The 26,349-nt window shown below is 40.1% G+C and overlaps 1 protein-coding gene across 1 annotated transcript in view; it reads left to right on the top strand.

Moving 5' to 3' along the window:
* Positions 1-26,349, top strand: part of RAP1GAP2 (RAP1 GTPase activating protein 2) — a 949,148-nt gene that overhangs the window by 912,461 nt on the left and 10,338 nt on the right. Inside the window, exons 18-22 of the mRNA XM_082245390.1 lie at positions 2,500-2,637; positions 8,286-8,398; positions 16,802-16,915; positions 18,758-18,875; positions 25,994-26,111. Of these exons, the coding sequence (XP_082101516.1) occupies positions 2,500-2,637; positions 8,286-8,398; positions 16,802-16,915; positions 18,758-18,875; positions 25,994-26,111 (601 nt within the window). The remainder of the gene's footprint in view (positions 1-2,499; positions 2,638-8,285; positions 8,399-16,801; positions 16,916-18,757; positions 18,876-25,993; positions 26,112-26,349) is intronic.

Raw genomic sequence — 26,349 nt, 5'->3', positions numbered from 1 at the left:
GAATTTTTAAAACAGAGGAAACTGAAAAGCCAGTTTCCTCTTGACTTCACAAGCTCCCTGGGGCCCCTCAACCTGCCTAGTTGGGAATTCTGGGTCACAATCACTTTCTAGACACTGGCAGGGCAACTCTCTGCCACAAAGATTATATATAGTGTATATCTATATATATATATATATATATGCCAAATATGAGGGGCCTTCAAAAAGTTTCCACACTTTCATATATATATATATATATATATATATATATATATATTATAGATTTTAAAAAAAGTGCAGAAACCTTTTGAAGAACCCCCTGTACCAAAAAGATGTGATGTTCAAAACTTTTATTTATTCCAAAGTTTCAAGAGTCTCCACTCTTTCAAGCTTCAGCTGTCTGAGCCTGTGAGGGGATGCTCCAAACTGTTAAAATATTACAAATTATATTATTAAATATTGTATTGCAATAAGTTGTTGGTATCACATTCCATCTGTTTGGTACTGTATAATGTATCGGTGAGATTTGAGCCTGCTTAATGTGTACACCTTTCAGTGAAGGATCTATCACTTTTAAACTTGCAGCTCATCCACTGAGTAATTGTGTGTGATAATATATATATATATATATATATATATATATATATATATATATACACCGTATATATATATATATATATATATATATATATACTGTACATGAACATACTTTTGGGGTTGATTTAGTCAGGGCAAACAGACTGTGCACTTTTAAGTACAGTTGCTCAAGAACTTAGTAAATGGGGGAAAGTCGTGAAGCTTCACCTCATTTACTAAGCTTTGATGCAACTGTACTTAAAAGTGCACAGCCTGTTTGCCTTTATTAAATCAACCCCATAATTACTTATAATTGTGTTTACGTTCAAATGGCCCATATTGTTACACCTATACCTACGTGCAGTATTTTGGAAAGTTTAATAATAAACTTTGAGAAATTTCAGAATATTGGTTCATAAATACATTAAATGAATAATATGCTCACAAGCTGCTTATTACATAAACTTACAAAATAAAAGTTTAAACGCCAAGTGGAATTCCATGCTCTGAAATACTCTAGTAATGAACAATTATGTTCACCTCATCTGCGGCATAGACCCATAATGTCAGTAAATGCTGAATCAAGCATCTGGGTATGATCTATCCTTTCCATAAATACCAGTACATTTTCCGTAATGCCATGCATTTATATTTGTGAAATGCCAGTTATGTAAAATTGCACTTTAGTAGTCATTTATTCTAGCCTGTGTATTGGCATTATTATAAGCAGAATTAATGAAAAATGCTCTTTCTGTTCATGCATATATTAACTTTAATATTTAATTGTGAAAACAAATCTTGCAGTAATTGAGGCCAGCAGACTGTTTATGTAAAAGCACTCTTGACCAATAGCTAATAAATATTTAAAATAATATAAATAGTAATGGATGGTACCGGAGAACAGACCCAATGATTAGAACACATTACCAAATACCTATCTGCACACTCCTTTGCGGATAAATGTGTCTGGCTTTCTGTGTTAAAACTGGAATTTTTGATTTTGCATATTTCAGTATGTTTGGTTTATCACTAACAGCAGAAAAATATTTTAGCCATGAACTAAGAACTCCTTTAATATTGTAGTAATCTTTTGGCGACCAATACTGTGTTCATTAGTCTGTCTACTTAACTGCTGATCAATATTTACAAGCGGTAAAACTGATCTGAACATCCTTGCATAATCAGACAGTGTAAGGGTTAAAGATCACAGGATATTGAGCAATAGCTTGCATCAGAAGTGCGAAATACTGAGACTTTCCAACATATTGTATATAAGAGATGATGCCCCTACCCTATTTATACCAATGATGTTTTCCATGGTAAGGCAAGTCATGCAGATGTGAGAGCGAGCAGGGTCCTCTCTTGGTGGGAGGTTTACCACATTTAAATAGCCCATTCAATTTACCTCTGATAGCCTTGGTTGGATGTCATGGAGCTCACCCAACGATGATATTTCAAATTTATTGTGAGTCCAGAGTCCCGAATTACTTGGTTCTCTCCTTGCCATGTTGGAGTTATGGATGTTCATGCAAACCATTATGGGTGTCCACTCTTCCTTTTGTGTTTTTTATATTACATAGCAATTAAAAATCCAACCGGAAAGACCCCCTTGTAATAGCCATAAGAAACACAAACACATCTCACTATCGGTGTCCTTGACATAGGACAAAGCAAAGGATTAGTTGATCTAATTTTTTTCATATACCAAAATCTGAAATATCTTGTAAGTAAGCTATGTTTTAGGAATTTCCATTTATTGAAAATAATCAGTGTATTTTATTTATTTATTACAGGTACTTGTAAAGCCCTGTCAATTTACACAGCGCTTTACATATATATTGTACTTTCACATTAGTCCCAGTTTTTAAACAAGTTGCATTAGTAGTCACAGGTAAACCCCAAACAAAATATATTTGTTTTATTTTCTTTGTTTTCTTTTCCAAGAGAGCTATCCGAGTACGCAGCCATTCCATGGAAACCATGGTGGGGAGCCAGAAAAAGCATCAGTCAGGGGGAATATCTGGAAGTTTGAGTGGAGGCATTGTGCATACGAGTGCTGAAATGACAAAAACCACCTTCTCTGTAAGAATTGCATTACAATTGATTTTTATGATGCTGCTTTTGTTTTTAATTCTGTTTGGTAAATCTTGCGAGTATCAGGGCTTACACTCTGTGAATGTCAGGCCTGTACTGATGTGAATCCTCCGGCTAAACTGTAATAAGCACCCAAGAAAGACAGTAGACATACCTGAGACATGTAGGCTGGCCACTGGCTTTCCATAGGGCAAAGCATCGTTGGACAGATCGAAAACTTGAAATTGGATGTCCCAATAGGAACCACGCTGGATCCCAGTGGGACAGGTAAGACCTAGGAGCTAGATCTCTGGAACAGGACCCACATAGGATCGCATTGGAACAGATAACACTTTGAGCTAGATTTGTGGAACAGGATCACACTGGAAGCTTGATCTGTGGAACCAGGCCCACTCTGGAACACCGAAGATCAAAAAAGACCTTTTTGCTGGATCAGAATATAAAAAAGGTTTGAAGATGGTCCCACAAAAGAAAAAGTGAAACAGGATCCCCCAGGATGTGGAGTCTTAGGGCCAGTCAGTATTTACCAGGTACCCCCTTGTAGGGATTTGGACTCCCCTAAATGCTGACCCACAGATTCCCCCTGTTCTAAGCATCATGAATCAGAGAGAACATGGAGCAGGAAGACACCATGAAGTAGCAATTTAGCAGGTGATTGGTCTGTGGTTTACAGCAGAGCAGAGTGTGGCATCAGGATACAGGCCAGAAGTCAGAACAAATAGCTGACCTAAATACCCAGAAAACAAGTCTGTGGTCAGGAAAGGCAGCAGACACAGTTAAGAAACACAAAGAAAGGGGCATCGACCTAGCACATTATCCTCAATATAGGCTTTATTGTTAAAACATAGAAATGGTTACTCACAAGCAAAGGTATAAATCAACCACATCGGACTCAAAATCTTGAGTATCGAGAATAGTCCATACGAATGTCCCTTGTCCTATTAGGATGACGGCTGACGCGTTTCAAGGCATACGCCTCTTCCTCAGAGCCACCCGGAGCAGCAGACACAGATAACCAGGATATCAGCCAGTGGTCAGGAAAGGCAACGGACACAGATACCAGGTTACAAGCCAGAGGTTAAGGCAGGCAGCAGACACAGACACCAGGTTACAAGCGAGAGGTCGAGGTACTGAACACTTCTTAGAAACAGGCTTGGGAAACACAGGGAAATTTTAAGGAAGCAGACAAGAGTTGAATGGCAACCAGCAGGAGGCTGCGCTGCTCATATTGGACGTGTCCCATCAGGGGGAGGAAGTCACTGTTATTTACATGGGTACAGCACTTAGGGTAAAACCCAGAAGTGTATGCGGGCACATGCCATAAATGCAGAGGTGGCACTGGAACGTGATAGGTGAGTAGTGCTGACAGTGGGTCTAGCTGAATGAATACAGTTCATTTTTATTATATGGTAGAAACTAATGGAGTAATGTGTATTGGGTAACATTGAGAAAAAATACATATATTGTTTTCATACCAGCATGGCACTGTTTCCTGATAATCATGCAGTCAGGTGTTAAAGTCTAGCCATTTCTTTTTTTCTAATTTTGGATGGAATGCGGAAAAACTATAAACTCCCTTGGCTTTCTATTATTATGCAGAGCTCTATTTACCTACTATCATAGTAACAATAGTTTCACCAGACCAGACATCTGGTGAAACTTGTAAGTTGAGGAACCAGAAATGAGGAAAAACCTGCAAAAGAGTCACAGACAGCAATAAAAAGCTGGCAGTGGTTCTAGAGTTCCCATACTCTTAGAAGATAGCATTTTTTATTTCCACCTCTGTCGCTTTTTGTTTTTTTCCCTTACTTCCTATCTGGTGAAACTATTGTAACTGGAATGGTGAGTAAAGGGAAATCTTTCTAATGATGCACAAATCAATAAAACCTGACACGGGTTCTTATCTTTCCCCAATTTGTTCAAACTGAAAAAAAGTTTTGACTGGACATACACTTTTATATATTGTTTAATGTAATAATAATATGCAGCAGAATGAATGCTTAAAGGTTAGTGCACTTGTACACACTAGTACAGTTTTTACATCCCATGGCATTCTGTGTAACTGTACTGGGGCAGATGCCTACTCCAAAAGTAATATGGGTAGATGGTTTACGTGTAAGAAGGGCTGGGACATGGGTTGGGCAGGGGGGGCGGCTGCCTTAGGCACTGTGGCATCATGTGAGGTGGGGGGGGGGGGCTTTGTGTTGGGTGGGGGAATTTGGGGGGGCGGCAGGGGGCAAAAATTGTTCTAGGAAGGGAAATTTGGGTGGAAGTGCTGGGAGTTGTTGATTTAGGGGGATTTGTGTTAGGATTGGGGACGGGAGATGGGAGAAGAGCATTTGTGCTAGGAGGGGGGATTTGTGCTAGAAGAGGTGACATGGTGGGGGCGAGGGGGAGGAATTGTTCTAGTAAGGATGATTGGGGAGTACTGGTGCTAGGAAGGGAATTTTTTTTGGGGGGGGGGGTACTCGAAGGGGAAATTAAAGGGGCAGAAGATTTGTGCTAAAAGGGCTCTTTTTTTGGGGGGGGGGTTTGTGTTGAGGGGTAAAGATTTGTTCTGGGAGGGGGGATTTCAGCAGGGGGGGCAGATTTGTTCTGGGAGAAGGAAGTGGAATTGATGCTTAGAGGATGCTCATGCAGATTCGTGTTCAGTTTTTTTTTTTTTTTGGGGGGGGGGGATTTTTGTTGACACATAATGCTCACACATCTTGGGCGGCGCAGTTTGGCAAGTTTGCCCTGGGCTCTAGATGGCCAAGGGATATAAGCATTGCACTGGATATCTAGGTCAGACTCGTTAAATTAGGATTTCTTTAAAATAATGGCACAATATTATATTGGGCATTAGTCTGTCTAGTTCAGAAATGCCAAATGTTTTAAAAAAAATGACACTTTATAAATCAGGCCAGGCATAGACAACAAATGGTTTTGAAAGCCTGGTTTTGGAGACCAGCTAATAATTAAATAGGTTATATTTAGATATCTAAGCAGCACTGAAATTAGAAGCTATAGACACGTTTTTTCATTATCCTGGAGTCATTTGGCTCTAGAAAACAACAGAATGATAAAACACCTAGCTGTGTACGTCCCATGGACATCTATTGGAGGTTTGAAGTGACAGCCAAATTAGAAATATCTTTTGCCTAGAACAAAAACAAAGCAATCCATGATTATAATGAGAGGAGCTCACAGTCGCTCCTAATGCTCCTGCTTTGTGTCTTATCTTTCCTTCAGCAATGAAAGAGACATTTTCCATATTATAACTGCCCAACCATGTTAGCTCTGCGCAGAACTCCAGTCAAAGTAAAAAAAAAAATAAAAAATGATAGCCTCCTAAGGCTGGATTCATATTGCACGGTATACCGCATCGCATGTCATTTGTACAAGAATCACACTGGTTTCCTGTACAAATGACATGCAAATTCAGTGCGGTTCAAATTAAGCCATACGTTATGTATGGCTCAATCCACACTGAATCCGCACCAAAACGCGCAGGACCCTTTTTTTTTTTTTTTGTCCTCACTGGAATCAGACCGCATGGGTGTTCAGACCCATGCGATCCGATTCCACACTTCGCACTGCGTTCTGCAAACTGATTTGGGAGTGTCATTAAAGTGGAGTTCCAGCCTTTTCTGTGTTAATAACCTGTCACACTGTCCACCGATGCGGCCACCTGAAGCCTCGATCCTCTCCCTCTGGTCTCGGCGGCGCCGGCATCACTGGTGTGGGCACCTGGCTGTGACAGCTTGCAGCTCCACAGCCGGGTACGCACTGCGCATGCGCGAGTTGCGCTGCACGTCTTGATTGGCCGGCAATCTTCTGGGACCTCTGACATGTCCCAGAAGATTGCAGGGAGGGAGGGGGAGAGGAGAACTTATGCTCAGGGCGCCGCAGCGCTCCGAGCGGAAGTGGGAGCAGGTACCTGTCAAAACTAGGTATCCGCCCCCCCCAAAAAAAAAATTTACATGCCAAATGTGGCATGTCAGGGGGCTAGGACTACCTAAAGCGGAAGTTCCACTTTTGGGTGGAACTCCGCTTTAACTTTATATTGACACCCACAGTGGTTCGCAGAGCACAGTGTGAGCTGCCTGCGATTCTGATGCGGTACGGGAAGCACACAGGAATCAATGTGTTTCCCGCATCACATCAGTGTAAACCCAGCCTGAAAGGAAACATTTAAATGGGAGCATTTTCTACAATACCTATCTTTAGGCTGGGTTCACACTGATGCAGTGCGGGAACCACACTGGAATCGCTGGTGCTCCTGCATCAGAATCGCAGGCAGTTCACACTGTGCTCTACAAACCATTGTGGGTGTCAATATAAAGTTGACACCCCCAAATCGGTTTGCAGAACGTGGTGCGAACTGTGGAATCAGATGGAATTGGAACGCATGGGTCTAGACACCCATGCAATCTAATTCCAGTGCGGATAAAAAGAGGGTCCTGCATGTTTTTGGTGTGGATTCAGTGAGAATTAAGCCATACATAATGTTAGGCTCAATTTGCACCGCAATGAATTTGTATGTCATTTGTACAGGAATCCGGTGTGATGTCTGTACAAATTACATGCGATGCAAGAGACTGCATAAGTGTGAACCCAGCCATAATCCAGAGATGTTCCCTTCAATACATCTTTTCTGCCACTAAATTGTCTCAGTCTTCTATGTTAAATGATGGCTAATATTATTCAGTTCACTTCCTTTGAGTCCAAGCTGTCATGGACCCCGTCCACTGCCTGTGATTGAGCAGAAAGGGGAGAAGCAGTAGACTGATGAGCTTATGTCTCTGTCGCTCTCTCCACCTATCAGCATGTTACTTGTTACTACATTAGAACTTCAGCACATGAGCTGTCATTTTAATGCAGGTTAGCAAATGACAACAAATCTATTTTTTCTAATGAATGTGATAATATGCCATTTTTATTTGACCATTTATAAAAGATAATTTGGTACGTGTGATGAACAAGCACTTTCCATAGCCATAAATAATTCAAATGTTACTGCGTTTAATTTTAAAGAGTAAATAGTTAGCCACAGGGCTTTTTTTTGAGTCACTGCTTTTCTCCACCCCCTAACCAACTCCAAGCACCTCCAAGCATGGTCCCTTGATTCTATCCCCTACCCACCTCTCAGTATTACCTCTTTTGGAAAATACAGAACTAAGTATCATTTTCTGGTGCTATTTAATTTTTATAGAATTTGTTAATGATAACAAGGAAAGCAGCAAAATATATTTTCTGCAGCCAGCAGCAATAGACCCCCCACAAACAATAGATCTCCCCCAGCAATAATAAACCTCCCGCTAAAAAACAATATACCCCCCCAGCAAAATAGATCCACCCCAGCAACACTAGATCTCCCAGCATCAATAGACTCCTCCCTCAACAGTAGGTTTCTCCCAGCAACAATAGATCCTCCAGCAGCAGCAATAGTCCCTCCAGCACCTCCCTGCCATTACATACATTCAGGTCCAGAGGTTCCGGAACTGCGTTACCCTGTGTTCCCGCTGAAAAAAAGCCCCAGTTAGTCAATACGTTCCTTTGGTTGTCATGTGCAGCACATTTGTTTTTAAGAATGTTCTAAAATGTGTATTGCCTTTAACTAATATGCTTTGTTTTGTTGTAAATGTGTTTTACAGCCCCCAGCTGTTGGGACTAAGACACAGTCCAAAAGCCCGATAAAACGGAGATCAGGTCTTTTCCCTCGATTGCACACGGGGCCTGAAACCCAATTGGAGGGCCGGACTCGTTGGTAAGAAAATGTTATTACTCTGAATGTACTACATATTAATTTTCTCATTAAGACGGGACTTCACCTAAATGGAGAAGTTTTGTTAGTTTTCTCCCCCCCCCCTCCTCCACTGCCACATTTGGCACTTTTATGGGGGGGGGAGGGGGAGCAGGTACCTGGTTTTGACAGGTACTCACAAACACTTCCGGTCAGTTTGCCCCCCTTCTTCCCCCCAAAGCATTCTGGGACCCATCACAGATCCCAGAAGACTGTTCACAACGCACAGCACGGCCCACAAATGCCCTGTAGGAATCCTGCTGTGAAGCCACAGGGCTTCACTGCAAGTTTACCTTACCTAAGATGCTGGCGCCTGCACTCAAAGCTGATTGAAGAATTGGTTTGTGTAAAAAATATTGCTGGATCCCTGGACAGGTAGGTATCCTTATATTAAAAGCCAGCTGCCACAGTATTTGTAGCTGCTGACTTTTAATTTTTTTTTTGGGGGGGGGGGGGCTGGAGCTCCTTTGTAGGTTCACCAATCAGTAGCTAAAGATGTAGGATTACAGTGAGTTAATCTGTTTTGTCTGTACAGAAATTGGCTAGGAATAGGTAAGAATAGAGCAGGGGTCTTCAAACTATGGCCCCCCAGTTGTTCAGAAACTACAATTCCCATCAGGCCTAGTCATGTCTGTGACTCTCAGAGTTTTACAATGCCTGGGATTGGTAGTTCCGCAACAGCTGGAGGGCCATAGTTTGAGGATCCCTGGAATAGAGGCATAAGAGAAAAATGTATGGGCTGCCATTACTGATTTCTCCTCTGAAAATGCAGGCTGTCTGGCTGTCTTGGTGGGTCAACTGACCCGGAATAAGCATACAACGTAGGAGTTATGTATTCATTCTGCCTACACCTAATGGTCAGCCCCTCAGAAAGTTTTGAAGGCAGAGGCAGCCAGGAAACTAGCATTTTCAGGAGGTGGTTAGTAATAGAAACCTACATATGTTTTAAAATAAAAACTGTGCTGAAAGAAACCTAACCAATAGGTATTACAGCATACACCTGGCTATCTCCTAGTAGTTATTAGCTCATACACCTAAGTTACTCCCAGTAGTTTGTACAACATACACCTGATTTTCTAGAAGTAGTTTTTACATCAAACACCCTATAATCTCCCAGAAGTTATTAGAACACACACCTCGCCATTTCCCAGTAGTTATTAAACCACATATCATGGCATCATGCACTCTGGGCTCCTCTGAAAGCCTTTTTCCTGGCAGGAAAAAAGCCGCTTAGAAAAAGGCACCTAAAGCTTGTTTTGCAAATGTGTCAAGCATTCATTCCCTTGGACAAAATATTCATTTATTCTGGCCATTGGAATGAATGAACATTCAAGTGATGTTTTTTTTTTTTCAAACTCTAAACACATGGACATACACTGTAGGCTAACAACATAGAGGGGCATTGAAAAGCAGAACAAAAAACCCCCAAAACAGCAGAAGTTTTTGACTTCCAGTGTGCACAGTCCATACAGCATACATCTTACAATCCAGTATTAGTGATTACAGCCTACACTTGGCTATCTCCTAGTAGGTAGCACACAACTTTACATCTAGTAGTAATTATTACAGCACACACCAGACTATCGAGTAGTAGTTATTACGGCACACATCTGGCTATCTCCTAGTAGGTATCACAGCATACACCTTACTGTATCCTAGTAGTTATAACATCATATGTCTGGCTATCCTCTAATAGGTATTACAGCACACACCTGACTATCTCGTAGTTATTATTATGGCGCACACTTGGCTATCCCCTAGTAGGTATTACAGCACACACCCGACCATCGTGTAGTAGTTATTACATCACACACCTGACTATCTAGTAGTAGTTAATATGGCACACACTTGGCTATCCTCTAGTAGGTATTACAGCACACACCTGACTATCTAGTAGTAGTTAAAGCGGAGTTCCAGCCATTTCACTCACCTGTCCAACGGTCCAGCGATGCGGCTGCCCGAAGCCTCGATCCTCTCCCTCGGCGCCGGCATCACTGCTGTGGGCACCCGGCTGTGACAGTTTGCGGCTTCACAGCCGGGTACCCACTGCGCATGCGCGAGTCGCGCTGCGCGTCTTGATTGGCCGGCAATCTTCTGGGACCTCTGACATGTCCCAGAAGATTGCAGGGAGGGAGGGGGAGAGGAGAACTTCTGTTCAGGGCGACGCGGCGCTCCGAGCGGAAGTGGGAGCGGGTACCTGTCAAAACTAGGTACCCCGCTCACCCCCCCAAAAAAAGACATGCCAAATGTGGCATGTCAGGGGGTTAGAATACCTAAAGCGGAAGTTCCACTTTTGGGTGGAACTCCGCTTTAATATAGTACACACTTGGCTATCCCCTAGTAGGTATTACAGCACACACCTGACTATCTCGGAGTAGTTATTATGACACACATTTGGCTATCCCCTAGTACAGTGATGGCGAACCTTGGCACCCCAGATGTTTTGGAACTACATTTCTCATGATGCTCAACTACACTGCAGAGTACATGAGCATCATGGGAAATGTAGTTCCAAAACATCTTGGGTGCCAAGGTTCACCATCACTGCCCTAGTAGGTATTACAGCACACACCTGACTATCTAGTAGTAGTTATTATGGCATACCCTTGTACTTTACCCTTGAAGGTATTACAGCACATACTGTACCTGACTATCTACCAGTAGTTATCATGGTACACACTTGGCTATCCTCTAGTACAGTGATGGCGAACCTTGGAACGCCAGATGTTTTGGAACTACATTTCCCATGATGCACATGCACTCTGCAGTGGAGTGGAGCATCTTTGGAAAAGTAGTTCCAAAACATCTGGGATGCCTAGGTTCGCCATCACTGCTCTAGTAGTTATTACAGTACATATTGTACCTGACTATCTAGTAGTAGTTATCATGGCACACACTTGGCTCTCCTCTAGTAGTTATTACAACACATACTGTACCTGACTATCTAGTAGTAGTTATCATGGCACACACTTGGCTCTCCTCTAGTAGTTATTACAACACATGCTGTACCTGACTATCTAGTAGTAGTTATCATGGCACACACATGGCTATCTCCTAGTAGGTATTGTAGCAAACACTCCTCATGTGGCTGCATTGGGCACAGCTTGCTGGAGTTCTCCTTTTAAATTAGGTCTTTATTCTTATTTTACACGTCAAAGATAAAAACCCGAATTCATTCTGTATCATTGTGCCGAAATGTGACTCTTGGTGTAGGCTCAATGCTGCTCTTTTCTTTGACATTTCCAAATGTTAGCTTCTATCTTTTAAAAAGGGAACTTTTGCAAAGTGTAAGAGGTTCTTGTTCTCCTGTCTTTACCTGTCATTGCTGCATGGCTGGAAAGAACATCTTCCCTTACTGAGTCAATGTACTTGCTTGGCAATTTGCTCATAAACTGTAATAATCCTTTAGGCCCTGTTCATTGTATTGTATTGTGATAATGTACGGTAACGCAACGCAGAGTGTAATTGGGGCCTTAAAATGAATTTCCTCTCTATAAGCAGGCAACAGATGATAGACGGTATAATTATTAATCTACAACAGGTATATGTTTTTTAATGTGCAGAAAAAAGTGTTTGCATACTGTGTGTCTATGATATAAGGAATCCCCAACGCAGCATTAATGTATGCAAAGCAGCAATATTCTAGTCCTAGGGCCATGAAACTGAATGTATTCAGCTTCATTATGATTTGCATCACTTAAGCCTTGTACAAACAATCAGATTATCGGACACATTTTTGTCAGTTTTTTTATCAAAAGGTTACTCAACATACGAAAATTCTCGTACGACAGAATTCAACTTCAGAAATTATGACGTGTTGAATTGTTTTGTATGTATTCTTTCGTTTCCAAGCATGCCTAGTCTTGCTCTTACGATTTTTTTTTGGATGAAAACTGTACTAATTGAACAAAAATCGGACATTGTGTTCACGTACGATTAAAATTTTTTGATTAAAGTTTTTATATTCCGAAACTTCGAAATCGGCTGTCGAAAGCACCATACTAACAATCCGAAAATCGGCAGATCCTTCGTCAGACGAAATTTTACTTCCGATTTTCTTTACGGGCCTTCACATGCAAGTCTGCAATTAGAAAAATTTCTAGTCAAGGTCTTTACTTTAAGTGTTTTGCCTCCTCACAGGTTCCCTTAGCAAGTAAGATATATGTATCTATGCTTTGATCTATTTGGGTTCGCTGTTAAGGAATGACTAGATCAAATATTCATAATTCAATTACCTAAGTAACCTGAACCTGGAACCACTTCAAAGCCGAATCCTTCTAGGCAAAGTATCTATTTAGGTCCCATGCACACGTGTGTATTCAAATACTTCTATGTATGCTTGATGTTACTGCTAGGAGCTGGCAGAAACATCCAACTAAAACAACTGCAAGTTTAGGTGTATAATTACATGAAATTTTGCGCTTATGACGTCTAGAAGGGTATGCACACAAACGTACTCTATTGGCTAGAAAAATAATTTATTCTAGCCACTAGAATGCATTTATGCACTTTTATGTGTAAAAATCACAAAAACACTTTAACAAACAACATAATGCTTTTGCTGTGTATTTAACAGTCATGCACACGTGGATTCTTTTTTTTTTTTATCATGTATGCCACTTCTTATGTCATAACTGACTACAGAAACCTAACACACTACAGAAAGAAAAGGTAAAAAGATACAATTTCCGTGTTGGTATGGCAGGTAGTAATCAGAGATAAAAATACAAAAATGCATCTGTAATGGAGAATAAATGACTAATTAATAGAAAGAGGAAGAAGCCGAATTGGAATCACTCCACAGGTGCTCTGAGTTTGCTCTCATAGTAAAGCAGTTGATTAATCAGCACTGTTATTTATTTAAGTGCATGTTCTGCTTTTTTTCTTTTCTTTTTAAGTTTAGGGTTGGGAGGGGGAGGTAGCACTTCTGGCAAGTTTTTAATACCATGGGGACATTTTTAAAGTAAAATAGCAAAAAGATAGATGCAAATCAGGCTGCCAGTTATCAGCAAAATCTTTTCAGGTGTATTTGCAACCACTGCACTTGTAATCCTAGGCAGAATATCAAAACAGATTTGCACAAGCAAAATTAGGAAGTGGTCAGAGCCCTGGTTCACATTAGTGCGATCACAGAGATCGCATGTAATTAGTGAGCGCACTGCTCCTAAATTACATGCGATCTCAAGTGCGGTGCAAATTTCAGCCATACAGTTTGTATGGCTGAATTCGCACCGCATCCGCACTAAACACGCACATGAGGCTTTTTTTTATCCTCAGCAGAATCGGATCGCATAGTGGTTCACACTAGTGCAATCCGATTCTGTGCGAACTTGCTGATCGCACTGCTATATGCAATCGCAACTGGGGGTGTCGTTAACTTTTAATTGACACCCCCTGCGTATCACATATAGCAGTGTGAACTGCCAGGGGTGCGGATGCAATGCGGGATCACGCTGCATATTCGCAGCGTTCCCGCATCGCACAAATGTGAACCGGGACAGAGTCAGGTTTTATTATTTCGCAGTACTACGAACCATAATACATAATTAGAATATATCTATGTCATAATCTTTTTTCTTGGGGTCTTCATGGTATAGTTTTGTACATAGTTGGAGCCCCCCCCCCCCCCCCAAAAACCACCCCCTCCCCCAAATCCAATCCACTCCACAGGTTGTATAGCTCTATAAATATTTGCCAAGATAATCTACTCACTATTTAATACATTTTTCCTTAGCATGCATTTTCTCTTGTGTAGCCAACTATTAGCCATGTGTATGCTGCCATGTAGACATGAATACTCATCCTCCTTTCCTGGTGCCTTTCCATATCGGTATATTTTCCCTACCTGGGGGAAGCAGCTATCTAGCCAATCTTCTAGAAAGTTGTAATTGTTCCTATGGGAAGGGGCAGGGCACACAAATATTTGTATGCAGCCAGCCAGCCAATGATAGGTACTAGGACATGAAAACTATGGAAGGTGAGTTTAATGCTCCTGTTTAGCATTGGCTTGGGACAGCATTGATAGTTATCCCCCTATATGTGTTTATTTACTGTGGAAAATGTAAAATCATGCCTTTCTGTCTTGAACAATACTCCATGTTCTGATTTAAGAGTAACCTGAAAGCAATAACCAGGCTACAATCTGACCAAATATGGCTAACATAGAAGGGAATAAGGAACTCTTTCAACCATTATTGCTTATTATCCCATTAGATCATTTAGTGATTTTACAACTTTTTTTGTAAAAGCATCTCATAAATGGTCCCTATCGTTAAGTCCTCGTTTACACCGAACACAATGGTGCCATTACCGGGCAATAGGCTGCAACTTTTCAAATCGCATGACGAAGAACTTCAATGTGAAAGAGGGCTAAGTGTTAGCCATATGTCAGCCCCAATTCTAGACCTACTAAATGACAAAGTCCCCTCTCTTTGGATCAGGCAGGCATTTTTTCGACCTGCTGAAGCAAATTGCATAATGCTTTCCTGGGGTTGAACAAAATTATAAACGCAACACTTTTGTATTTGGCCCCATTTTTCATGAGCTGAACTCAAAGATCTAAGACCTTTTCTATGTACATAAAATTTCTCTCAAATATTGTTCACAAATCTGTCTAAGGCCCCTTTCACATGGGTGCACCGCCCGACAGAGTCCGTTCTGCTCAGTGGGGGATCGATCTGCCAATCCCTGCTGAGCAGGCGGATGACAGCTCCGTCTCCGCTCTTTGTGCAGAGACGGAGCTGTCAGATCTTCGCTCTCCTCTATGGGGAGATCGAATCCAATCCTCCAGACAGGTGGAAAATAGGGTTTCCATCCGCCCGGATTTCACATACAGGATCAGATAGTAGCGGGTGTCAGCGGAGCATCCGCTCAGGTCCGCCTAAAAAACTGACAGACGGATCGGATCGGAAAGCTCTGAAAGGGGCCTTTATGTGTGTCAGTGAGCACTTCTCCTTTGCCGAGATAATCCATCCACCTCACAGGTGTGACATATCAAGATGCTGATTAGACAGCATGATTATTGCACAGGTGTGCCTTAGAAATAGGCCTTTTGTGTACATAGAAAAAGTCTTAGATCTTTGAGTTCAACTCATGAAAAATGGGAGCAAAAACAAAACTGTTGCGTTTATAATTTTGTTCAGTGTAGGATTGTGTATATGGGATTGTATGATTTTTTGATTCTTTTTTTTTTTTTCCCTTTTATTGGTTGAACTGATTGGACTTGTCTTTTTTCAACCAGAATACCTATGTAACTATGGAGTTTATGTACTAAAGCTAGAGAGTGCTAAATCAGTCACACTTCTGCATAGAAACAAATCAGCTTCCAGGATTTTTTGCCAAAGCCTAATTAAACAAGCTGAGGTTAGAAGCCGATTGGTTTCTCTGCAGAAGTGTGACTGATTTGCACTCTCTAGCTTTAGGAAGTAAACCCCTAGGTAACAAAGATGAAAATGCAGAGCATAACACCTTTTTTATAAAACACCTGAAGTGTTCTAATAGTACATGGCTGCACTGGGAGGCTGGATCACTGGAGGTTGGAGACCACCTGAAATATATCACCTTGAACTTTTTTACACAGACACTCACCTTGAACGACCTTTTATGTTTGCTTTTTAGTATTTTTCACTTTAATGTATTATTAGAACACTTCAGGTGTTTTTATATAAGATGTGTTAAGCGCTGCATTTTTTTTTTCTTATTTTTAGTATTTCAGTGCTTTGTATATCTGCACTAATTACAAGCAGCTACTTTAGCCTCGTACACACGCGTCTAAAATTGGCAGGGAAATTTCATCCAACGTCCGATCGCCGATTTTCGGCTTGTTAGTATGATGCTTCCAACAACCGACTCCGACTTTTCGGACGAAAAAAATCTGGTCTGCACACTATAAAATTTTTGTTGGCCGTCAACACAACGGCCGATTTTCCGTCAGTACAGATTTCGTCAGAAAAAAATCTTATGAGCAAGTCTGGGCATGCTCAGAGAAGAAAAAACACAAAGAAAGCAAACCAAAACATGACATCACTTCTGAAGTAGATTTTTGTTGGGCGAGAAAATTAGTGTGCAGTCTAGGCACATTCCAACCAACAAAACACCACTCTGGACAAAAGTCGGACGATCGGTCGGCCGATAATCGTTGCGTGTGTACGAGGCTTTACACTAAGAAGTGCTGACATTCTTAAATTTATGTAACAAAGATAATCACAGTTGAGTTGAACGTGGACAGATGTCTCACTGTCATTCTTGGTAAAACCTCTGGACATCCTAATAACTGTATCTAGTCACCCTTGTAGATTTGTCATCCTTCTCAGTTGACTTATGTGTTAACCTTAAATGTTTTGTGTTTTTTTTTTTTTGTGCTTAAAGTGATAGCATGTCCACCACTCCTAAAACCCCAGACTGTGCACATTCATCGCAGGATGTTAAATCTGAAACCTCATCAAATCCCAGTTCTCCAGAGATCTGTCCCAACAAGGAGAGGTAAAGGATAGTGTTTTAAACATTACATTGAAGCAACAGAAAATTCAGATAGTAAAATGCCTGTAATTTCTTGCTTTTATGTTGCTTTTATGTTATTCTGATAGCAAGGACTCTTCTCAGTTTCTTGTCCCTGTATTTTACGGTCATATATTTTCCAGATATATATAAGTGTAATGTTGTAATAGCTATGAAAAGTCATTGATAATAATACTGTACAGAATCAACATCTAAGTATGCAGATAAATTAAAATGGAAATCAAGGCAATTTTTCTACCCTTTTACGTGAATGCTCAGCTTGTAGAATCTTGATTTATCAAGTTCTAATTCTGTTGGCTGTAGTGGTGGCACTATAATAAAATGGTAGTGATTCTGTCATGTCCAGTGCCTCCACAGCTTGTGATATCAGAGGTTCTATGCCTCCCCGTACCTATATAGGGATAGTTAATGCCCTGTGTCATGCCTAATGAGTGGTTTCTAGAGGCAATCTCCTCCTTGTGCTATTTAACTACATCACAGATTACCAACATACACCTCTACAGCCATTTCTACTCCTCTTGAAATATGGATCAGACCAATGTGAGATCAATTGACCTGATTTTGTAACAGAATTTTATGATACTTAAGTAATTTATTTTTATAAGTGAATATTTTTAAAGTGACACTAAACTCGTTACGTGCTTTCTTCATTGTCCCACTGTATCTACAAATGTAACCACCCTCTCTTACTCACTCCCAAAATTGGACTAGGAACTATCAACTATGGGATTGGTAGTGTGCACAGAGCAGCACACTCGACCGCAACTAAATTGCCTTGGTCAATCAAAACAATGTTTCAATCTGACTGCAGTGAAAAGATGGCAAGGCTCAAATTCATTCTATTAGGGCTCATTTATATTTGGAAGGCAAAGGTTATGGCAGGCAGTATTCTAATTTTCTTGTGTCAGAGTGAATCTCTACTCACTGGAGGTCTGAAAGGGGCATGGCTTAACTGGAGACAATCACTGTCACTGTCTCTGAGGAATGCGACTCCCCCCAGCCAGGACCTGTGGCTGCCAGAGGAGCCAGTAGTGCGTATAGAAAAAAAGCCCTATGAAATCCTATCCTATTTTTCATTCCATAGCGTAGAGGGTTTGGGGTTTTGTAACACTCCCTGAGGTTTCAGTGCAGCAGAGGAAGGGTTGTCTGTTTACTTCAAGAAATTAGGATTTCACTGGATTTCTGGACGGATCAACAAGTATTTTTCTGTACTTGAAATGTTCATGTATTTCATAAATGGATGTGGTTTTATTTGCTCAGGTATATACTTAAAACCGGTAGTAAACTCTGCTTTTTTATATATACCTACAGATAAGCCTATAATAAGGCTCACCTGAAGGTACACTAAATATCTCCTAAACATGCCTCGTTGAGGAGATATGTTCTTTAGTAGCAGCCAGTGACGCCACTGGTGCATGAGCTCTCAATGGACGGCGTGCCATTGATTGAGAGTTCTGTGCTGTGGCCGTGACTCCTGCACACATGCAGAGCCCACCAACCCAGAAAGAAAAATGGGTGAAAATTGAAGCCCTGTCACCGGTGACAGTGCACCACTGGAGGGCTTAATTTTAAGGTAAGTCTGTCAGATCATGCTAGTATGTGATGCACGCTAGCACAAGACATTATACTGCAGGGACCTAATTGTTTTTCTTTTGCTGTTTACTACCGCTTTAAATAAAGAGCTGGATAATGTTTATTTGCTAATTTAACCATGATTTTCTAACTTTAAAAGCTTCCCTGTTGAACCAACTTTCTCAAGATATACTCATATTGAATCTTTCTTTTAACTATTTTCATTTTTTTTAGACCCTACATAAAACTGAAAGAGAATGGCCGATCCAATATTTCTCGCTCCTCGTCCAGTACAAGCAGTTTCAGCAGTACAGCTGGAGAGAGTGAGGCCATGGAGGAGTATGAGAGTGTGGTGCGTATTTCACAGTCCCAGTAGAAAGCTAACCTGTTTGTGAGTTCAGCATATAGACATTGAAATTATATAGCAAGAACATTTTTTATCCAAAACATTTTTTGGCTGTTCATTGGCCTATGTTTTAGTACCAATTTTTCTCAGGCCTAAATTATCGCAGTTGCTGACATGAATACACATTTCTTAGCTGAAAATGGGCAGAAAATACAGGGGCATCTCATAAAATGAGAATATCCTCAAAAAGTTAATTTATTTCAGTAATTTATTTCAGTAATTCAAATCATCAATGATTGTGTAAAATGTTGCATTTCATTTGGAAATCAAGCTCCCAGAGTCTGGAGGAAGAGTGGAGAGGCACATAATTCAAGTTGAATGAGGTCTAGTGTGGATTTTCCACAGTCAGTGATGATTTGGGGAGCCATGTCATCTGCTGTTGTTGGTCCACTGTGCTTTATCAAGTCCAAAGTCAGTGCAGCCCTCTATCAGGAAATTCTCGAGCACTTCATGCTTCCCTCTGCTGACCAGCTTTATGGAGATGCTGATTTCATTTTCCAGCAGGACTTGGCACCTGACCACACTGCCAAAAGTAATTATCATGGTATCACTGTGTTTGATTGGCCAGCAAACCCACCTGACCTAAACCCCATAGAGAATCTGTGGGATAGTGTCAAGAGGAAGATGAGAGACACCAGACCCAACAATGTAAATGAGCTGAAAGCCACTATCAAAGCCGCTATCCATAACACCTCAGCAGTGCCACAGGCTGATCGCCTCCATGCCATGCCGCATTGATGCAGTAATTCATGCAAAAGGAGCCCCGACCAAGTATTGAGTGCATACTATACTGTACATGGACATACTTTTAGTAAGCTAACATTTCTGTACTAAAATTCCTTTTTTTATTGGTCTTATGTAATAATCAAATTTTCTGAAATACTGAATTTTTGGTTTTAACTAGCTGTAAGCCATAATCATCAAAATTAAAATAGGAAAATCCTTGAAATATATCACTCTGTGTGTAACGTACCTATATAAAATATATAAGTTTCACTTTTTAAATTGAATTACTGAAATAAATTAATTTTTTAATGACATTCAAATTTTATGAAATGCACCTATATATATTTATTAACAGCACACATTGTGTGCAGTAAACCTTCATCAGCCAAGTAAAAACCATCTTTAAAAAAAAGCAGAACAAACTCATTAAATAAAAACTGTTTTTTGATTCAATGTATTCTTGCAATTAATGTATGTATTATTAATAGGAAGTTACCTATGAAGATAATATATTTTAGAGATTCATAATTTACCTGGTGATGAGGGATACTTTGTTTTCTTTCAATTGAACCTCAAAATATATGTATGAAATATATATATATATATATATATATATATATATATATATATATATATATATATATATATATAAACAGTATATATATACAGTATTTGACAAAAGTAAAGTAGTGAATGTACAGGTTGTATAACAGAGTAAATTTGCTGTCCCCTCAAAATAACTCAACACACAGCCATTAATGTCTAAACCCCTGGCAACAAAAGTGAGTACACCCCTAAGTGAAAATGTCCAAATTGGGCCCAAAGTGTCAATATTTTGTGTGGCCACCATTATTTTCCAGCACTGCCTTAACCCTCTTGGGCATGGCGTTCACCAGAGCTTCACAGGTTACCATCACAGAGCTGGTGGATATTAAAGACCTTGGGCTCCTCCACCTTCCATTTGAGGATGCCCCACAGATGCTTAACAGGATTTAGGTCTGGAGACATGCTTGGCCAGTCCATCACCTTTACCTTTAGCTTCTTTAGCAAAGCAATGGTCAGCTTGGAGGTGTGTTTGGGGTCGTTATGTTGGAATATTGCCCTGCAGAGGGGAGATCATGTCCTGCTTCAGTATGTTACAGTACATGTTGGCATTCGTGGTTCCCTCAATTAACTGTAGCTCCCCAGTGCCAGCAGCACTCATGCAGCCCAGGACCATGGCACTCCTCCCACCATGCTTGACTGTTGGCAAGACACACTTGTCTTTGTACTTCTCACCTGGATGCCGCAACACACGCTTGACACCATCTGAACCAAATAAGTTTATCTTGACCTCATCAGACCACAGGACATGGTTCCAGTAATCCATGTCCTTACTCTGCTTGTCTTCAGCAAACTGTTTGTGGGCTTTCTTGTGCATCATCTATAGAAGAGGCTTCCTTCTGGGACAGCTTAGCAGACCAATTTGATGCAGTGTGTGGCGTATGGTCTAAGCACTGACAGGCTGACCCCCCACCCCTTCAACCTCTGCAGCAATGCTGGCAGCACTCAAATGTCTATTTCCCAAAGACAACCTCTGGATATGACGCTGAGCTTGTGCACTCCACTACTTTGGTTGACTATGGCGAGGCCTGTTCTAAGTGGAACCTGCCCTGGTAAACCACTGTATAGTCTTGGCCACTGTACTGCACCTCAGTTTCAGGGTCTTGGCAATCTTCTTATAGCCTAGGTCATCTTTATGTACAGCCACAATTCTTTTTTTCAGATTCTCAGAGAGTTCTTTGCCATGAGGTGCCATGTTGAACTTCCAGTGACCAGTATGAGAGAGTGAGATTGATGACACCAAATTTAACACACCTGCTCACCATTCACAACTGAGACCTTGTAACTCTAATGAATCATATGACACCGGGGAGGAAATATAGCTAATTGGGCCCAATTTAGACTTTTACACTTTGGGGTGTACTCAATTTTTTTGCCAGCAGTTTAGACATTAATGGCTGTATGTTGAGTTATTTTGAGGGGACAGCAAATGTACACTGTTATACAAGCTGTACACTCACTACATTACATTGTAGCAAAGTGTAATTTCTTCAGTGCTGTCTCATGAAAAGATATAATAAAATATTTACAAAATTGTGAGGGGTGTACTCACTTTTGTGAGACACTGTATGTATGTATATATATACCTTAGATTGTACGCTCCTTGAGGGCAGGGACTGATGTGAATGTGTAATGTAAATGTAAAGTGCTGCGTAAATTGACAGCGCTATATAAGTACCTGACATAATAATTATATATATATATATATATATATATATATATACATATATATATATATATATATATATTTCCTTTGGATTGAGTAGGGAAGGTCTCAAACTCTTTCAGGTTTTTGCAGTCTGTGTCCTGTTGGGAAGATTTTCCTTCACTTCTTGTCCCAGGGACACAGCAGGATGTGAGAAAAAATTTCCCCAAATTTAGAGGAATTACCCACTTGTTACCAAATCAGGTGTACTATTGCAAGGCATACCTTCACTATTTGTTCAGGTGAAAACTCTGGGATTTACGCTCACTTGCTTTTTCAGTGACAGTGGTTACCAAGACAAAGCGCGGGGTAAATCTTCCCAGTGGGGATATAGGCAGCAATAAAAAATTTGGCAGAAGATCTAACTCTTCTCCAATCTATCCAAAATAAATAAATATTTTAAAAAATGTTTTCTTTAATTCCACCTCAACACAATTTAAGACATTAAGCACTGCTATATGTTTCTAAAGCAACAATATCGTACAACTAATATTTCCAGTTGGGAAATATTATCTTCTGTGTTGTTATGTAGCATAGTGTGTTGTGTTGTTTTTATGTATTCACAATGTGTTGGAAACTCCCTTGGCACTGGAGAAGTTGAGAATTTTATTATTCAAAATTTTATTTTTTTAGAAGCTGATTGTTTAACAGAAAATCCCGTTTGATTAAAGATGAGTTTATGCAAGTAGTGTTGGATTCTATCAATACATTGTATTATAGAACACAAAGCAAATGAGTGATGTGACAGAGTGCTATATCTATGTACTGAGGATATAAAAGTGACATACACTTCAATGTGCAATCCTAATCTAAGAGACAGAGATAGAGGCCATTGAATCCAGAAGTAGATCAATTCACTGTCAATATATAAAACAAACTGAAGCTTACAAAAGTTCTGGTTTGGCAGCTGACAGGCCTCACTGTCAAAATATAAACCATACTGAAGTGTACAAGGGCTTTGGTTGGCAGATGACAGACATTAATAGTCCTCTAGGGGTGTTTTGGGTGAAATGCAAGAGATATAGGAAAAAAGAAAAATGTGAGATTATATTTCATACTGAAACATCAAAAGGCAAAACCAACATAGTTCTAACTGACCGCTTAACCCTTCATAACGGCTCAAAGGGTTTCTGTGGTCAGCTTCTGGAACTTGCTCTTAACATATTAACATTTATCATATTGAACACATCAAGCCTGATACCATCCGGATTTTTATCAGCAATTTTAAGCCCCAATAAATGTTACATAGTTAGCCTGGTTGAAAAAAGACACAAGTCCAACCAATAGAAGGGTAAAATAAAAAAATATATCTATATATATCTATCTATCTATATATATATATATATATATATATATATATATATATATATATATACACACAGTGCATTGCGAAAGTATTCGGCCCCCTTGAACTTTTCGACCTTTTGCCACATTTCAGGCTTCAAACATAAAGATATAAAACTGTCATTTTTTGTAAAGAATCAACAAGTGGGACACAATCATGAAGTGGAACACAATTTATTGGATATTTTAAACTTTTTGCACAAATAAAAAATGAAAAATTGGGCGTGCAAAATTTTCAGCCCCTTTATTTTCAGTGCAGCAAACTCTCTCCAGAAGTTCAGTGAGGATCTCTGAATGATTCAATGTTGACATAAATGACTAATGATGATAAAAAGAATCCACCTGTGTGTAATCAAGTCTCCGTATAAATGCACCTGCGCTGTGATAGTCTCAGAGGTCCGGTTAAAGCGCAAAGATCATCATGAAGAACAAGGAACACACCAGGCAGGTCCGATATACTGTTGTGAAGAAGTTTAAAGCCGGATTTGGATACAAAAAGATTTCCCAAGCTTTAAACATCCCAAGGAGCACTGTGCAAGCGATAATATTGAAATGGAAGGAGTATCAGACCACTGCAAATCTACAAAGACCTGGCCGTCCCTCTAAACTTTCAGCTCATACAAGGAGAAGACTGATCAGAGATGCAGCCAAGAGGCCCATGATCACTCTGGATGAACTGCAGAGATCTACACCTGAGGTGGGAGACTCTGTCCATAGGACAACAATCAGTCGTATACTGCACAAATCTGGCCTTTATGGAAGAGTGGCAAGAAAAAAGCCATTTCTTAAAGATATCCATAAAAAGTGTACTTTAAAGTTTGCCACAAGCCACCTGGGAAACACACCAAACATGTGGAAGAAGGTGCACTGGTCAGATGAAACCAAAATCGAACTTTTTGGCAACAATGCAAAACGTTATGTTTGGCGTAAAAGCAACACAGCTCATCACCCTGAACACACCATCCCCACTGTCAAACATGGTGGTGGCAGCATTATGGTTTGGGCCTGCTTTTCTTCAGCAGGGACAGGGAAGATGGTTAAAATTGATGGGAAGATGGATGGAGCCAAATACAGGACCATTCTGGAAGAAAACCTGATGGAGTCTGCAAAAGACCTGAGACTGGGACGGAGATTTGTCTTCCAACAAGACAATGATCCAAAACATAAAGCAAAATCTACAATGGAATGGTTTACAAATAAACATATCCAGGTGTTAGAATGGCAAAGTCAAAGTCCAGACCTGAATCCAATCGAGAATCTGTGGAAAGAACTGAAAACTGCTGTTCACAAACGCTCTCCATCCAACCTTACTGAGCTCGAGCTGTTTTGCAAGGAGGAATGGGCAAAAATTTCAGTCTCTCGATGTGCAAAACTGATAGAGACATACCCCAAGCGACTTACAGCTGTAATCGCAGCAAAAGGTGGCGCTACAAAGTATTAACTTAAGGGGGCAGAATAATTTTGCACGCCCAATTTTTCAGTTTTTTATTTGTTAAAAAAGTTTGAAATATCCAATTAATTTCGTTCCACTTTATAATTGTGTCCCACTTGTTGTTGATTCTTCAAAAAAAATTACAGTTTTATATCTTTATGTTTGAAGCCTGAAAAGTAGCAAAAGGTCGCAAAGTTCAAGGGGGCCGAATACTTTCGCAAGGCACTGTATGGATGGATAGATAGATAGATAGATAGATAGATAGATAGATAGATAGATAGATAGATAGATAGATAGATAGATAGATAGATAGATAGATAGATAGATAGATAGATAGATAGATAGATAGATAGATAGATAGATAGATAGATAGATAGATAGATAGATAGATAGATAGATAGATAGATAGATAGAAAAAAAAAAACAATAAAGCATGATCCAATTTGCTACAGCATTGGAAAAAATTCCTTCCTGATCCCCCAAGAGGCAATTGGATTTTACTTGCATCAGCTTTACCTATAAATATTACTATCCATTTATATTATGTGTATCTAGAAAGAATCCAGGCCTTTCGTAAAACAATCTACTGAGCTGGCCAGAACCACCTCTTAAGGGAGTCTATTCCACATTTTCACAGCTCTTACTGTGAAGAAGCCTTTCCGTATTAAGAGATTAAATCTCTTTTCCTCCAGATGTAGACCTTAACCTCTGTGGTGACCTTAAAGTGAATAACTCAACACCAAGTTTACTATATGGACCACTTATGTATTTATACATCTTGATCATATCCCCTCAATCTCCTCTTCTCAAGAGGAAATAAAGGACGCAAACATTAAAAATGAACAACAGATTGCAAAAGAAAGTAGAACAAACCCCCCAAAAATCTTCAAATATATTAATAATAAAAATGTCAGGTCTCAGTATGTAGGCCCTCTACAAAACAATCTGCAGCGGGTGACTGGAAACAAAGAAAAGGCAATGTTGCTATCCCAAAGAAATGCGTTGGCTTCTCCTTTTATATTTGAAATAAACTCTTCATAGTTTCTCAACAGTTTGTCTGGCGCTCTTGTTTTTTTTTTTTTTGTTCTCTACCTTTTTCAGTATAAATCTGGCACAGTTTTGTCTATTAACAATCCATATGACTTACTTTTATTGTAATCATTTGTGCAGTCTGGTCCTATTCATAACTTGTCTATTTCTGAATCAGTTGAATGCAGCTTTATCTAAATATATTTTTACAAACATTTTCCACAGGGCAGCCAGCCACTGACCGCATCACCCTACAAACAGGACGTTTTTGTCTACAGTCCGTCGCCTAGCAATGAGAACCATACTTCCTCTACCCCTCTAATCATGAGCAGGAGCCCCACAGGTGCTTCTCTAACTAACCTTTATACACAAGCCTGAGCGGGTGCTAAAAATTGACCTAAGTTAGTGGAAAATAAGTAGGCATAGGTTTTAGGTATATTTGTGCTTTTTATGCAAAAGAAATGGCGCCTCCTATTTGGGCTACTTGATGATCACTAAGTTGTTGCCATAAATTTTGGGATTACCCAAAGTAAATGGTAAAATGTTTAAATTTGAGGCGCTGCATGATATACTAGTGCTAA

This window comes from Pelophylax lessonae (assembly GCF_965119305.1).
Source record: "Pelophylax lessonae genome assembly, chromosome: 2".
Taxonomy (NCBI): domain Eukaryota; kingdom Metazoa; phylum Chordata; class Amphibia; order Anura; family Ranidae; genus Pelophylax; species Pelophylax lessonae.
The sequence above is the reverse complement of the archived record's forward strand: the minus strand, read 5'-3'. Positions and strand labels throughout refer to the sequence as shown.